At 32.5% G+C, this 17,147-nt stretch overlaps 2 protein-coding genes and 1 pseudogene across 2 annotated transcripts; all 3 read left to right on the top strand.

Annotated features, from left to right (window-relative positions):
• Positions 1 to 738: 738 nt before the first annotated feature.
• LOC114716400 (abscisic stress-ripening protein 1-like) lies at positions 739 to 2,005 on the top strand (annotated as a pseudogene).
• Positions 2,006 to 9,288: 7,283 nt separating this feature from the next.
• Positions 9,289 to 10,138, top strand: LOC114716385 (uncharacterized). The gene is made up of 2 exons (XM_028901389.1): positions 9,289 to 9,442; positions 9,546 to 10,138. The coding sequence occupies exons 1-2, from the start codon at positions 9,289 to 9,291 to the stop codon at positions 10,016 to 10,018; spliced, it is 627 nt and encodes a 208-aa protein (XP_028757222.1). The 3' UTR covers positions 10,019 to 10,138.
• Positions 10,139 to 13,823: 3,685 nt separating this feature from the next.
• Positions 13,824 to 16,219, top strand: LOC114716399 (uncharacterized). The gene is made up of 3 exons (XM_028901399.1): positions 13,824 to 14,176; positions 14,287 to 15,876; positions 15,991 to 16,219. The coding sequence occupies exons 1-3, from the start codon at positions 13,824 to 13,826 to the stop codon at positions 16,217 to 16,219; spliced, it is 2,172 nt and encodes a 723-aa protein (XP_028757232.1).
• The last annotated feature ends 928 nt before the right edge of the window (positions 16,220 to 17,147 follow it).

Genomic DNA, 17,147 nt, shown 5'->3' with positions numbered 1-17,147 from the left:
AGTTTAAAACCACTATCTCTGGTCCTTAATATAAGATCATGTTTGACTTTTATTTTGGTCATAAATATAAGACCCCAATTCACTTTGTCTCTCATATTTATACATTTTTTTTCAAAGTAGCCTTTCTAATAATGATAGTTCTAGTCAATACACTTGATTAGTAAGGATATTTTAGGAAAGACAACACCTATTTAGGATAAATAACTAACTCAACTTACTTCCTTAATCTCCTCAAATTAGTCAACTGGCTCTTATAATTAGGATCGAAGGTAGTATTTACTATTTGTGGATAGTGTCACTCGTTAAAATTTTTATATTATACATAAATATATAGATTTTAATGAAATATTAGATTCTTTTAATTGTTGAAGAAGTAAAAGTAATACTTATTTTTTGGGGGAAAAGTAAAAATAATACATTCCAATTAATCACACCTGTACCAACCGGTTTAGAGCAAACATTGAGAAACATCCAAGTGGCTAAAATAAAGGAAATGAGTCCTCCATTTCGATGCAAAGTCATAATCAAAAAAAATAAATACAAATACTGATTGTGTGGAGGAGGACCCACCGAGATCTAATAATCTCCACCCATTCACCTGTGACCAATCACACACATCACCAATTATAAATACACATCCTCCTATCCTCCACACAACACACACAAATTTCTTCTTCTTCTTTATCATACTCATCTTCATCTTCTTTTTATTCTGATATTTAATTTGTGATATCCGAGTTTGTACGTATAACCAAAGAAGCAGCATGGCTGAAGAGAAGCACCCACCACCACCTGTTCCACCACCACAAGGACGGCGAAGAGAAGCCTGTAGATGCCGGCTATGGCGGCCAAAATCCTTCAGGCGGATATGGTGAGAATCCTGAAAGTGGCTATGGAGGTCAGTCTCTTGAGGAGGATTACAAGAAGGAAGAGAAGCATCATAAGCATCTTGAGCATCTTGGTGAGCTTGGTGCTGCAGCTGCTGGCGTTTATGCTGTGGTATATACGCTGGTTCATTTTAATTTCTTGATTTTTGTTTTCTTTAATTCTCCCAGCCTTTTGATGATCTTTTTTTATTAGGATATTGTTGATCATGTGTGTTTCTAATTCAAATCAATTTTTAAAAAATTATTTTAATTATTTGATTAAATTGAGGAGAGAAAGGTAAAAAATCGTTTAGGATCGTTTAGGATCGTTTGACATGTATACATTGGACAGGCCTAAAAGTAGAGGCAGATCAGTAAAGTTTTTAAGCATTACTTTTTTTTATTAACAATTTATTTGGAGATTTGTTTTGTTGATATGGTTATAGTATTGTATGATCCATATAACTGACTCCAGATAATTTTTTGTTGTGTGTGCTTTTTGAAAATTAGGTATGCTTGATGGTGTTTATTTTGAGAGATGAGTTTTATTATTGGAAAAAATTTATATACTTAGTCTTATAAGAATATTACCCTAGTATTCTTCTTTCTTTAATTAGTCTCTGTATATTACTACTATAATTTATTATAAAGTTAATATTTTATATATAAATATATTCATGTTAACATTGATGAATGAATGTTTGAAATGATATGTAGCATGAGAAGCACAAGGCGGAGAAAGACCCAGAGCATGCACACAAGCACAAGATAGAAGAGGAGATTGCCGCCGCCGCCGCTGTCGGATCCGGTGGCCTTGCCTTCCATGAGCATCACGAGAAGAAGGAAGCCAAGGAAGCCGACGGAGGCTCATGGCAAGAAGCACCACCATCTCTTTGGCTAAACATTATATATATATATATATATATATATATATATAAGCACACACTGCTGAAGCATCACCGTTACCTATCTGCTTTGTTATGTATAATTATGTGTTGTGTTTCCTTTTTTATGGTTTCTGCGAACAACTTTTGAGTGTGTTTGGGGACAGGCTTTTCTTACTGGGTGGGTTGCTTCATATATCTGTGTGCTGCAGGTGAATTATCAATAATAAATGAAAGTAAATTAATTTGAGATGACTTTTTCTTCATTATATTGATCATCTTTAATTGCTGGGCATTGATTAATCTGTATATGCTCATTCAATCTTTTTGAATTTTTTCGATGCCTTTTTTCTTGCCGACACTCGATTATTAATTTATAAAATAAAATCTATAAAAAAATCATATTTTAGCTATCAATTATAAATACATAGTACTGCTTCTAGCTAGTCTCATATATACACCCACACACATGTATATATTTATATTTATCTAAGTAAATATTGAGGGATTTTTATCGGTCTCATATATAATCAAAAGGTAGCTTTTGTTTAGGTCATTTAAGATTCCTAATTCAATTCTAGCCTTATTTAAGACACTGTTTTTCAATTGTGTAATAACTAAGATGAAGGGTAATTTTAGAAACCAAACTCGAGAGTGTTTGGTTAAAAACCAAACTATAATTTTAAAAGTAAATTTAAGATATACAAAGTAAGTAAGTATGTGAGTTGAAATTTCATTTTAACTTTTGTGAAATCACATTTTTAAGTACCTTTCAACTAATATTCTTAATAAGTCTAAACTAAGCTCCACTTCATACTCAAGACTGAATAAAAGGATATCTCATCATTTGGATTTTACTCCTTGTGTTCCTAAATATAGAAAGTAAATAATTAATAAATATTAAAAAAATTAGTTAAGCTAACTATATATAAAAAATGAATGTTGGTTATACCTTTTTTTTAATTAATAATTTGTATTGAAATTACTTTATCAACATAATTATTATTCAAATATATGATAGTCTAAAAATAAATTATAAATTTAGGATATAAAATATATTGAAATATTATAATTAGTAACAAAATAAATCTCAACTAGCTTTTATATTGGGAATAGAAAAAGATATAATAAATATTATCTAGTCATCATGAGCTACGGAGAAAACAAAAGAATGGAATGAAATGCATCATATCACTGAAAACTGCAAAAGTCCAAATGATGGGCCCTAGCACAAGGTATGCAAGATATATAAAAGAATTCGCACTCAGAAATTTAGGTCTAATGATACCGATCTCCGCTTTGGAAAGAAGGTTATGGGTTTAAACTTGTACTCCGTCATACGCTATTGATTTGACCCCAATGAAAAAAACAAGATTAGCAATTCAAAATAAGTTAATTAAATTATATATAAAAAATTAATTAATTAATTAATTCACCAAATTCTAGGCCATTAGGGGCAAGATATGAAGGATATTTAGTATACACTGGATATAAGGTAAAAATCCAACTTTTAGGTGGAATAATAGAATCCATACGGAGGGCTTTCATTATAGGATTCTTTGTCAAGGAAAAGTGTGATACATTTTTCTTGATTCACAATGTCTTATATTTATTCAAAAATGACTGCATTATTTTTGAGGAGATCATAATTATTATACTGAAGGACCAAACATAAATTAATTAGTCAGAAAGTCTTTACATTGATCATTTATATAGCGTAAATTTACTGGTCAAATTATGAGCATTTACCATTTACGTAATACAAATATATGACTAAAAATATTGGTAATATTGTTTGCCGCTTTAAACAATAAATTTACAAGTGAAAACAATGAGATTATTATGAACACAAAAATTTGTGAATTTAGCCTTTATGTATGGTTCTCCCTTAATCTTAATTGCTCCACTCTATCTCTTTAACATCCTATATTTGGTATAATTTAAATTTTTACATTGATATCTAAACTCTTTTATTATGAAAATTTTTTTTGCTAATAATATAACTTAACTAAATTAAAATTATATTTTAGGTGGCTGAAAACAATAACCTAACAAATAGGAAAAGTTTATATTTTGAACCAGAGAGAGTATATATTAATAGCAAGATTTAAACTCATGTTATGTATGCATGGATGGATGTTAAATTTGAACAAGAAGAAAAAGAAAAAGAAAAAAGACGTAAAGACAGAAGAGATAATGAGTAATAAAAATGATGAAATTTCAACTTGAATCGATTGAGTTTTAGAAATCAACATGAATGATCAGACAGTTAATTCTGACATGTTCTATTTGTCTTTTTGTGTATGTGTTTCATAATCTCAAGTTATCCTATTTGATTTTGACTGGTAGCTTTTATATATATATATATATAATATATATTTGCATGCGCATTAGTTTTAGGGTTAGATGCATTTTGTTTATTTATCATCCAAGAATTGTTATATAAGTGATATATATATATATATATATATCTCTCTCTCTCTCTCTAAGGGAACAATCATGACAACACAAGAAACTAAGTGAATGAGGAGTTCATTCGGACTCACATTACAAGTTGCAGAAACTGGCGATATTTTTCCATAACACAATTAATTAAGTCCTTGAATGATAAAAATCGAATCACCTTTTGCTTTTAGTCCAAGCATGAATGTGTGTGTGTGCTTGTGTGTGAAATTGCTCTTTCCTTACCCAGAAAAAATATATCGTTGATATAATTAAACTTGAAAGCACCACCACATTGGTTGGGTGATGGGTAATTATTTAAAATGAAACATATTACCTACTGACAGGGACAAGAGACCAAAGCTTTTTCCCCACATTTTAGTGATTGGCGTCTTTTAAAAATCCTGAGTTAAAGGGAAACAAATATGAATCCCTTGAATAACTTTATAAGGAAATAGACAATGACTTGTATGTCAATATTGAAAAGACAGAGATATTTATTGTAAAATTAGTTCAAATTAGTTATTTCTTATAGAGTATTAAAATTGCCCTCAATAAAAGTCATTAATTGGCTAAGAAGAATTATAGTTTTTAGATAGGGATATTAGGTTCAAAAAAGTAATGCTTTGTATAAAACATATTGGAGGTCTTCATAATAAGAACAAGCTAAGAGGAAGTGATTATTTAATATTTAGTAGTACTACATGAGATGCAAGTAATATATATATATATATATATATATAAAATTAGAGAGGTGAACCATCTAATATGATTATTTTTATGAATAATGTTTGAGTCTCTCAACCTTTTATTAAAAAGAAATTGATTTTCTTTCACTTAGTTAGGGTCTGCATGGCATGAGTGAAATGAAAGAGAGGAAAGGAGAAGGAAAATTCTAATAAGTTTGATTTTAAAAACTAAAGAAGTTGAATTAAAAATTTTTAATTAATTTTTTTACTCTTTGATCTTTCTAAATCAAACTCATTAAAATTTTGTCACCCCTCCATTTCCCTCCTTTGACCAAACCAAGGGTTAATCCATATTTTTTTGTGGGCCAGCTTTCACCTAGTCTAATTACTATATTTTTTATGTATTGAGTATCATAATGCTTCTCATGTAGAATTCACAATGGGAAAATCCTACCAAACCTGATATATATATATATATATATATATATAGTCTTAAAAAAGAAAACAAATTTTTCCAGCTATATCAAGAGTTTTTTTTTGATAGAGGTGGAAAGAATTAGTCTTTTTTTTTTTACTAGGCATATGATCCAATAAGAAGTAATTTTGTTTGAAGCGCTATTGGGTACTAAATATAAACACCTCTCTCATTAGGGTTAGAATTTAAACTTTGACTCGTCACTCTGTGGGAGATTAACTTTTTTTGCTGGACCTAGCATTTATTGGTAATAGGAGTTCTAATGAGCACCAAGTATATTGGATTGGGCCATTCACATAATTGGGCCAAGCTTCCTAAATGAGCAGCAGATCGGCCTTGGAATCCACATATCTATTCCGATAAAAACAGAAAAACTAAAATAAACCATGGAAATGCCCCATAATGAAATTCAAATTTACTTCATGAAGCTGAAAAAATTAATAAATAATATTATAATATTTATTTTAATATAATTTTTAATAGTATACTTGAATATGGATCCACAATAATTAAAAAAAAGAGAGAGAGGTTAAAAAGTATAAATTTATAGTGGTTTTATACTGCCATTAGATTTTTGTTTACCATCATATATTAGTTATGAAAATTTATGAAAAATTTTATTTTTTTAAATTATAATTTTCACAACAGATCGGCCTTGGAATCCACATATCTATTCCGATAAAAACAGAAAAACTAAAATAAACCGTAGAAATGCCCCATAATGAAATTCAAATTTACTTCATGAAGCTGAAAAAATTAATAAATAATATTATAATATTGATCTTAATATAATGTTTAATGGTATACTTGAATATGGATCCACAATAATTTAAAAAAAAAAGAGAGATTAAAAAGCATAAATTTATAGTGGTTTTATACTGCCATTAGATTTTTGTTTACCATCATATATTATTTATGAAAATTTATGAAAAATTTTAGTTTTTTTAAATTATAGTTTCCAAAAATAATTAATATGAAAATCATAATCACCTATCATTATTTATTTACTAGTAATCAAAAGAAGGGTCATTTTTAACTTTTTGCTATTTATTTTTTTGGGTAGAGATGGAAATAGGCTAGGTTGGCTAGGCTTTAGCTAAGTAGGCCTGGGCCTATAATAGATATATGAAGTATGAGCTTGGGACTAAACTTGCATATAGGCTTTTACTAGGTCTGAACCTGAGCCTTTAAAGGACCTGATAAGGCCTGAAGCCTGTTTAAATGTCTACTTAAAATGTAGGCTTTTAAATGGGTTTAAAAATCTATGCCTTCAAATTCATATATAACACTTCAAACCTATTTAAAAACCTATGTTATGTCTTAAAAGTTTAAAATCCATTCTCACTTGTAATATAAGAGTCTAGCAAGAAAAAGAAAAGAATTCATAGTGACAACAGTTGTCAGATCAAGTAGAAATTAGAAAAACCAATCATCTATTGACTAAATAGATATATTTTTTAAAGATTAACCAAGCACAACAACTAGCATATAAAATTGGATTTTACTTCGTTTGGTTTTTTTACATAAATTGGGCAAAGTCTTCCCACTGAGATTATAATATTTTATTTAGGTATCATTAAAATAAACTTACAACAATTGTTATGCTTTAGCAAACAACAAAAATCAGGGCAGTGGAAGTAAGCTAACCTTGTCATATTGAGCGATAGGAAAAAAGAGAGGTAGAGGTGAATGACTAATTAATGAAAAGGGGTTGATCTTATATAGGAATGTTATGATATGAAACCTAGGGTCAAACTAAAGTTTGTAATTTTATAAATAATTTATAAAATTGATTTATATTATATAATATATAATAACACAAATTTAATTTAAAAAAACTAAATAGGTCAAGACTGTAGGCTTGTACACACTGTCTTATGAAATTAAGCCTAGCCTGTTTGCTTAAATAGGCCTAGAAATATGCCTGGATATGAATCTAGCCTATTTACTAAATAGACCAAGTAAGGCTTTATGTAAGTTAGGCAGTAGACCCCTGATAAAGGCCTAACATATTTCCATTGGGTGAGAGCCAGCTGATTTTGTCAAATTGGTGTCTAAGGGGACTTTTCTAGTTTACAAAATTGTTAATTGAGAAAATCTAAAAATCGAGTAGTAAATAGTAGTGATAAGTTTATAATTAATTTAAGCAATCTACGGGTCAATTTTTTAGGCTTTTATTAAATTATAAACTGAAATTCATTTTTATTATTCTATATTATGCTTTTAAATAACAAAATAGTAAATTTTTTTAATATTTAAATTATTTTTTCTACACATACAAAATTTTATGAGATATCTTATCAAACATCATATGTTAATAATCTGCTGATTTAAATACTTTATTTTTTTATACACCCCATGTAATATATAAGTGCTACCCGTTCCATTCATATTGAATATTTTGTTATTAATAAAGAATTGGTTATCTTTTTTTTTTTTTTAAAAAAAATATATACAATAAAGAATTGGTTATCTATGTTCATAGAGACACATGTTATAAAACTAAAGAAAGAGTAAAAAATAAAATAAGAAAATAAGAGAGAATAGAAGACAGGGGTATTTCTTATTCCATTTAAGGTTGCTAAATACATTATACATAACATCTATTTATAGGCACAACTTTACAATTACATAATAATAGGAGATAATTGTAGGATAAAGAGATAATGAGATATATTAGAGATTATAGGAGATATAGAAGATAATAAGAGATATATAGATATTCACAAAAATATTATTATATCTATAACAACACAAACATCGTCTTTTTTCTTTTGAAAACAAAGGAACGGATATAACATACAAGAGAGAAACTGAACTCTATCTAATTTTATTTTCTTGTTTTACTCCCTTCGTTTCTTTTATAAGCATCTAATTAATGATAACTTTACATAAATTAATAAATTAGTTAAAACAATAAGTTATTTTGTTTGTAAAATATCAAAATTACCCTCAATAAAAGTCATTAATCAGAGGAGTTTGATTAATTAGCTCAGAAGTTTTATAATTAGTTAAGGATATGGGCGGAAAAAAATTAATGTTCTAAACAAAAAATGTTATATTTTAAAACACGGCTTCCTCAGTAGAACGAGTTTTGGTGCTCATCACTGTAATGAGATCTAAATCATTCAAAATCAGTTTTAATGATCTAGAATTAAAATTTTCAACTATTAATTTTTAAACAAAAAATTCATTTTTTTTAAAAAACTTATACTTAAGAGATTACATTTATTTTGGATTATGTACTTATTAAAAGAAAAATGTTTTTTTAGAAAAACAAAAATATTAAATATTAAATCTCGACCGTCTATATTAAATTTGAATAGTTGAGATTTGATAAGTATCATGGTGCTCAGTATCTTTCTTTTTGGAATATATAGGGGGTGTTTGGTAATCTTCAAACCATGATTTCAGAAGCACTTTTCAGCAAAATGAGACAAATTCCTCCACATATTTACTTCGTAAACCGTAAAAGCATTTCTAAAACCATAGTTTGGTTTCTATCTAAACACCCCCATAGTCACATTGATATAGAAATTTTGAAAAAGCCTGTGGAGTCACAGTAATCTAATGTTACACGTTTCCATGTCTCAAAGAGCAATCGGTGGATTCCAACCCGATGCATGATGCAACACCCAACCCAGCAGGCCAACACGAATTAAGATAACATTATAGTAGCACAAAAGCAGAATAATATATCATATTAAAAGCTGTGATATATTATTATAGTAATATGAATACTACACAGGAGGAAGAAATGAATCTGTACTTGGCTTTATCCTTTTCTCAATCCTTAATCCAACTATATATATAAACTGTAGCAGCTGGAATAATCGATACTTTTGAGAAAATCCTCGTCCTTTTGACATTCTTCTATATATATATATATATATATATATATATATATCAGTGGACTTCAATTCCATAAAATAATGGAATTAGGGTTAGATCTCAAGATCACCAAAACCAGACACGACATGACCTCCATTGTTTCTAACCTTCATTTCGCCCAAGACAGTAAAGGAGGATATGTCTTCTTCTTTAAAGAAACTGATACCAACTTCATCCTTCATGCCCATCTCAAAGGTAGGTCTCATGATGATTAATTTTCTTTTCTCTTACTTTAATTTCTTTAATTCTTTTTTTTTTTAATCGATAAAGTAGACATTGTGAAGATTTATGCATGCAGGGTATAAGAGAAGGAACATTGAGATCAAGATTAATGAAGATGGGAGTGAGCTGTGGGTGAGTGGAGAGAAGACAGTGGATGAAATGACCGTAATGCCCTTGAAGATGAAGAAAGAGGAGGAGATGAACATGAGAGAGTTCACAAGGATGTTTAAAATCCCAGAAGGGGTGGTCTTGGATGGGATCAAAGCAATATACGACGAAGATGAATGGAAGTTGACGATTGTGATGCCTAAAATGGCGAAGGGATTTCTTAGTAGGGTTGGGATTAAAGAACCAGAAGATCCAAGTGAAGTAGATGAGAAGAAAGAAGAGTTTGAAGAAGAGGAAGAGGAAGAGGAAGAGGAAGCTCTAATGAAGAAGAAGCGTCAAAAACAAAGGAGGCCATGTTTTCCTTTGATGCTTGGAGGATCCGCTTTTCTTTTGTCTCTTATATTATTTGCTATACGCTTTATCAGATTCAAACACAAATAACTTCATAATTCAAACATTCTAAGCCTTCTTCTTCTTCTTAACGTTCTTAATTCTATACCGAGATAGAGAGTCATATAGAAGAATGAAATTATATGAATCCAATGTATTTTACCTCCCTAACCTCATTCACTTTTGGATTTTACATCTATTAAAATTAAAAACTATTAAAAATGAAAAAAAATAAAATAACATTAAACATTTTTTAAGAACAACAAACTGGGCAATGAGCATGCACAAATTAAGTGATAAGTTCGTTTTATAATGGATTGAAAAATATTTTTGCCCTTAAAGTATTCTTAGGGGAATATTGAACATTCTAAAGGGTTAATATCGTTGTGTTGACAGGTTAATCCAAGTCATGATTAAAGAACACTTTCATTAGCCCAAGAACATAAGTTAATATTTATACTCCTGTGCCTCCAATATTTAAGCAATGTGGCATTTGTTTTTTTTTTTTTGACACACCCACACTATAACTACAATACATTGTTCTCATAATTTACATTCATTTTGATTTAGTCTCAGGTACTTGAAAGTCTTGTTTTTGGTTTCTTACATTTATTTCATTTGAAACATTAGTCCTTTTATTTTTAAAAAGACGTGGATCAAGAGTCAACAACCGTTAATCATTAACACAGTTTTTTTTTTGGGTTTATGTGGATTCCGACGGAGCAACCGAGATGGCAAAACATCTTCCTCTCTACCTTCTCTCACTCCTTTCTTACTGCTCTCTCCCCTCCGTTCCCTCCCTCCTGGGATTAAGAATTGTCTTTGAAATTCACACACGCAGACACACAATCATTACTATTTATGGAAACATTCTCTTTAATTTGTTGGCATGCTTCATTCCACAAAACTTTAACGTTAAAGTATATATTTAGTTTTTTAATTTTTATGCAAGATTTTAGTTTAGTCCATTAACTTTTAAAAACATATTTTTAGTTTTTTTAACTTTAAAATTGTCAGTTATTGTTAGAAAAATTGGAGAATGGATCGAAAACATACCGGGTCGGATCTCGGGTCGGGTCGGTCGGATCTCCTTAGCTCACGCTTAAGCTAGACTATAAAAGTCTGAGCTTTTAAGTGCACAGCAGAGCACCACTTTTACAAGAAAGAAAATTAAGAGAGAGAGAGATAGTAGGAAAGCTCTACTACTGGAGTGATTTGAACTGATGGGAGGAAGCCTCTATTTATAGCTTTTGTCAGGGATATTTTGGGTAGCATAAAAATATCCACTGAGCCCATCAGATAAAATCTGAGATAAGATATAATATATCCTTATCTCATAATATCATGATATTTTGAATTCAAATCCAGAATCAATCTTAATTAATTCTAAATATATATACTTAATATATATTTAATCTATACAATATAAATTAATTAATTTAATATAAATTAATTAGATTTATATCGTAACCGATTGGATATGATTCAGGATGTTTGACCAAGTCAAACATATCATGATATCGCTTGGATATTTGACTGATATATTCTCTTTATACCGGGTCAAATAATCCGGCCCATCAAGGGCGGATCCAAGCCCAAAAATTTAACAGTTATAAATGACAATTTTTTTTGTAACAATCATAGTTATTTTGAAAATTAAAATTAATTTGTTAAAATTTGAAAATATTTTATTAACATTCAAGATCTCAATATCATTATTCTTTTGTTAACAGTACTAAGGTTAAATAAATAAAAATATACTTTTAAAAATTAGAGAATAAATTAAAATTTTATGTAAGATTAAAGGATAGTTATAATTTAAACCTAATCATCCATCAAGCCCAGAATCCCCCTTTTCATTTATTAATTAGTGATGAGTTGAGCCCAAACACCCAAATGGGGGCAGTCCCGATGGGCATATAAAGCACGATTTATTGGGTCTCACACAATTTGTTGCGATATTTGCACCAACACATGTACATTGATGTGTTCTTGATTGGTGGCGCGGTATGAAAGGAATTGCTGTCCCAGCCACCATCAGCAATATTTGTAGAGCCATGTTCTCACATAAACCGGGGAGAGAGAGAGGAGAGAGAGAGAGAGGGAGAGAGAGAGAGAGGAGAGAGAGAGCAGTTTCTGCAGAAAGAGTTGAACAGGTTCCAATGATGCGACACTTCGGACGTTGATGCAGGGGAGGAACGCCATTAAATGATTAGTTGTTTAATAAATCCACATGGCACTTATTGATCGGAGAATTGGATCTACTGGATGTAAGACACTGGAGGTAAGTTTTCTCCTATTAATTATACTACCTCTGGTTATTAATATAAGATCTTATTTGACTTTTATTTTGGTCCTAAATATAAAAACCCAATTCATTTGTCTCTCATATTTATCTAAATTTTTCCAAGATAGTTGTTCTAATAATAGTAGTTCTAACTAATAAACTAGATTAGCAAGAATATTTAGAAAAAACAACACATATTTATAACAAACAACGAACTTAACTTATTTTCTTAATCTACTCAAATTAGTCAACTAGCTCTTATATTTAGGACCGGAAGTAATAGCTTTTAAGTTGCAACAACATATCAAGTTGCTAAATTATCATTATTATTATTCTATGATTAATTTCCCTTATCCTATTTCTTTGGATGATACTTCTCAAGTGCTAGATATAAAACTTATTTTATAGTACTATTTATATTATAAAATAAATTTTATACTTAGTATCGAAGAAGTACTAAATATTCAGAAGACAGAGAATTGGATGATGGCAAACACGTTCTGCAACCTTTCGGACCTGTCGGCATATGTGTGTGTGTAGCCGGTCATGACGATGAATCCGGACCTTGCTTTATCTACATGGCAATATCTGCCCATCTGCATAAGGATTTAATTAAAAAAATTTATAAGGGCTTGATTCAAAATTTGGTTAAATTATGGGAAAATTTCACTGTAGGACCGCAGAAGACAAAAAATTTCAAAGAGCCCCCAAAACATTCTGAAATCTCACTGCAGGACCAAGGGGCCAATCTAATATTAATTCCACAAGCGAAATGACGCCACTGCCCCTAATGAAGACTTATTTCCTCCGAAAATGAGACATATTATCAGCGGGTGTAAAAGACGGAAAGGGAGGAGATGGCGTTATTTCCTGCCTCTCCCATGCAGCGCGCCGGTGCGGAAGGGAGATAGCTGACAACCATGAGCTGAGAAAACGCAGTGGCGGAGCTTCACTTTTGCGGTCCGTCCCTCCGCCGTCTTTCGGACTCCAAGCTAGAGTTGGTGCAAGAGAGAGAAGTCGCAAGTGTGCCCTACAGTGTTGCGTGTTCTCTGGAAGTAGCGTCAGGTTGGCGTGGGAGGTAAGATTTTGTTGTTAAAATTTTGGTTTTGTTGGTGTGATTCGGTTAGCACAGGTGGGTTGTGATGGGTGAATGAGGAAGAAATGAGTATTTAAGTGCATGGGCATGTAGGTTGGGAGTGAGTTGCAAATCTTACGGTTTTATGGTTTAAGAAATTCATGCTGATGCTGTTTTAAGTTGTTAAAGATGTGGTGTTTGTGATGTTTTCAAAAGTGGGTGCATATTGAGAATAATGCACTGCTGAAGGAACATAGGTAGGCGAAAAAGAAAGGGAAATGGGTGTGTGGCCTGGAATGGGTTATATGACAGGTAGACGCGCAGAGGAATGGTGAAAATACATAGTACGATGGTAAATTTGGTAATTCTGGTTGTGTGTGCGAGAAAAAGCAATATAATGTTGTGAAAATACTAATTCTTGTTGTCAATTGTCAAATTGCTGATGTAAACGTACGTTGTGTCATACTTGAATGATGTGCAGCAGCAGAGGATAAATGGCTAGCAGTAGTAGGAAACAAGTATTTTGCATCTTTCATGTTAGAGGGCACTTTGTAAAGACCTCAGAAGGGAAATTCATTTATGAAGGGGGCATCATTACTGGAAGATTGATTAGAGAAGGGATGACATATGAAGAACTACAATGCATGGTAGCTCATGATGTGTGGCCAGGGACTCGTGAATATAAAATGAAGTACACAGTTAGCTTTGACCGGGATACATTCTTGGATCTTGTTGACGATATTGGTGTTGGACAAGTAATTGAGTACAACAATAGTAGTGGCCATGTTTATGTTTGTGAGAATGAGAAAGACTTCACACAAGTGTCACAGCTGGACAGTGTACAAGAGTAAGTTGTTCTCAACTGGTTTTATTAAGATTGTGTGTAGGATAAGAAAGAATATGTCCAATTTTGATAAATTGAACTGTAATACTGAATAGCTGTATTTGTTTATGCAGGTTAGATGATTTGGTTGGCCCTTGTGGAATGTCAGTATCTGCAATGGAATTGGATCTAGACACAGACAACATAAACATATCTTCCGTACAAGATGTGCCAACACTGATAGGAAGTGTAGGTATGGAAACGTTGCCAACCCCAATAGCGGTGATGAATTCATCAAAGTGGGCAGATTTGTTGATGTCAAGAGGGCAAACCTTTGTTAGTGCTGAACATTTTAGAGAGGCATTATATAAGTATAGCCTTGCACACAAGTTTGGTTACCGGTACGTAAAGAATGATAGGCATAAGATGATTGTGAAGTGCTGTGTAGATGGTTGTCCCTGGGAAATTTCAGCATATGGTGTAGGTGAGAATAATGGATTCCTAGTTGTGAGAAGATTTAACTATGAACACTTGCATTATGCACAAGACAACTTAGTTGTCCCTCAGAGAAAGAGGTGCAAACTTGCTTCAGCAGTCATAATAGATGAGTTGATTTCTTGCATGCACAAAGCTCCAAATGACATTAGACGGGATTTGGAAAGAGAGTATGGGTTGAGGCTCAACTACCAACAAGCATATAGGGCGAAAGAGAAAGCATTGGAAAAAATTCATGGTTGTCCGCAGGAGTCTTATATGCTAATCCCTTGGATATGTGAAAGGCTGAAGGAAAGTGATCCAGAAACGGTAGCAAAGTGGGTTGCATCATCAGATAATAGATTTCAAGCTGTATTTATTGCATACGGTTGCTGTGTAGAAGGGTTTTTGAAAGGTGGCAGACCTGTATTATATGTGGATGGATGCCACTTGAGTGGTCCGTACAAAGGAACGTTATTGGGAGCACAAGCGTATGACGCGGATAATGAATTATTCCCACTTGCATATGCGATTGTTGGAGGTGAGACGCTTGATGACTGGGCATGGTTTCTTGGTAACATAAAGGATATTACGGGCTCATTAGAAGTGACAATAGTATCGGATAGACACAACTCAATAAAAGGTGCAGTGCAAGCCGTGTTTGGAGGAGATCGACATGCTTTTTGCTACCGTCATGTGAAGGAGAATTACAGTGCTGAGTTTTTGAAGATAACCAGGGGAAAGAGGAGGACCAGCGGACAGACAAAGGAAGTTGCACTAAAATTACTTGATTCTATTGCATACGCAAGACTTGATAGAGACTTTGATTGCAGTATGGAAAAGCTAATGGCATTTTGTCCAGAATTAGGACAATGGCTTCAAACAAATGGAGACATTGAGCGTTGGGCACAAAGCAAATTTCCTTACAAGAGGTGGGACAATATCACAACAAATCTAGCCGAATCCTTTAATGCTTGGCTTGTTGGTGAGAGGAAGCACAACATAGCTGTCTTGATACATGAGCACAGGGAAAAATTGGCAAACAAGATGTACCACAGCAAAGAAGCCATGACGAATTGGAGCAATGGTGTGGGACCTAATATAGAGGAAAAGTTGATGGATCATGTGGCCAGATCAGAAAGAATGGATGTGCAAAATTATGGAATGAACAATTTCAGGGTCAGATGGGGAAACCTAGATGTGCGGGTAAATCTTGTGTTACGTGAATGCACCTGCAAAGGTTGGCAAATGTCAGGACTACCTTGCCCACATGCGTGTGCTGCAATCAAGAAGGTATATGGTAATATATATGCATATGTCGAGGATTGCTTTTTACTCTCAGCCCAAAAGAAAATTTATGGCAGACTCATGATTCCAGTTGAGACCCATGACATCCCTAGGCCAGATTCCCTTCGATATGAAGATTACTCGTCCACCATCTTCCTACAACCACCATTGACAACTCGGCGTGCTGGAAGACCCAGAGGTAGGAGGATTGAATCACAATTCCAGCAGAAGAAAGCGTATCATTGCTCAGGATGTGGTGAAGCTGGTCACACTAGAAAGATTTGCACTAACCCGAACCCTGGGTGACTTTGTTGCTCAAAATGGTCTTTTATTTTTTTGGTTCAACACACAGCTACTTTTGTACATAAATGAGCCCCACTATGTAGTTGTTGAGTTGTTGGGGAAGTAGCTATGACAACCCATTTTGATTTTTTGGTGGTGGGTTCGATTATATTTTGTATAGTGGTGTCAATAGTTGAAAAATTTCATGACAGTAGGTGACTATAGCTGTCGCAGGATATGTTAGGCTGTAATCTGTCCACATGCGAATGGACTATTTTTAGTTGTAAATATTTGTATGTATGTTGCAAATTGTGTAATGTCACTTGCAAACGGAGATTCCCCTGCCTGTCCACTGACGGACAGCTTCTTCGGGTGAAGGTCATCATATGTAAATGGACTGATTACAGTTGTGAATATATACATATGTATGTTGCCAATTGTCTAATGTCACTTGCAAATGGTATACGAAACCATACTTGGACAGCTTCTCCAGGTGAATCAGTCCGCATGCAAATGGACTATTTTTAGTTGTAAATATTTGTATGTATGTTGCAAATTGTCTAATCTCACTTGCAAACGGAGATTCCCCTGCCTGTCCACTGACGGACAGCTTCTTCGGGTGAAGGTCGTCTATGTAAATGGACTGATTACAGTTGTGAATATATATATGTATGTTGCCAATTGTCTAATGTCACTTGCAAATGGTATAAGAAACCATACTTGGACAGCTTCTCCAGGTGAATCAGTCCGCATGCAAATGGACTATTTTTAGTTGTAAATATTTGTATGTATGTTGCAAATTGTCTAATCTCATTTGCAAATGGGCCCTTGCACAGCTGTTCACCCACGGACACCTCCTTCAGTACGAGTAGGTCAGATGCAAATGGATTATTTATAGTTGTGAAAATATGCATGTATGGTGCGAATTGTCTAGTCCCACTTGTAAATGGGC

The sequence above is a fragment of the Neltuma alba genome, unplaced genomic scaffold, assembly GCF_004799145.2.
Source record: "Neltuma alba isolate B1F8T4 unplaced genomic scaffold, ASM479914v2 tig00011654_pilon, whole genome shotgun sequence".
NCBI classification, from domain to species: domain Eukaryota; kingdom Viridiplantae; phylum Streptophyta; class Magnoliopsida; order Fabales; family Fabaceae; genus Neltuma; species Neltuma alba.
Note: the sequence above shows the minus strand (reverse complement) of the source record. Positions and strands in the feature narration are given on the sequence as shown.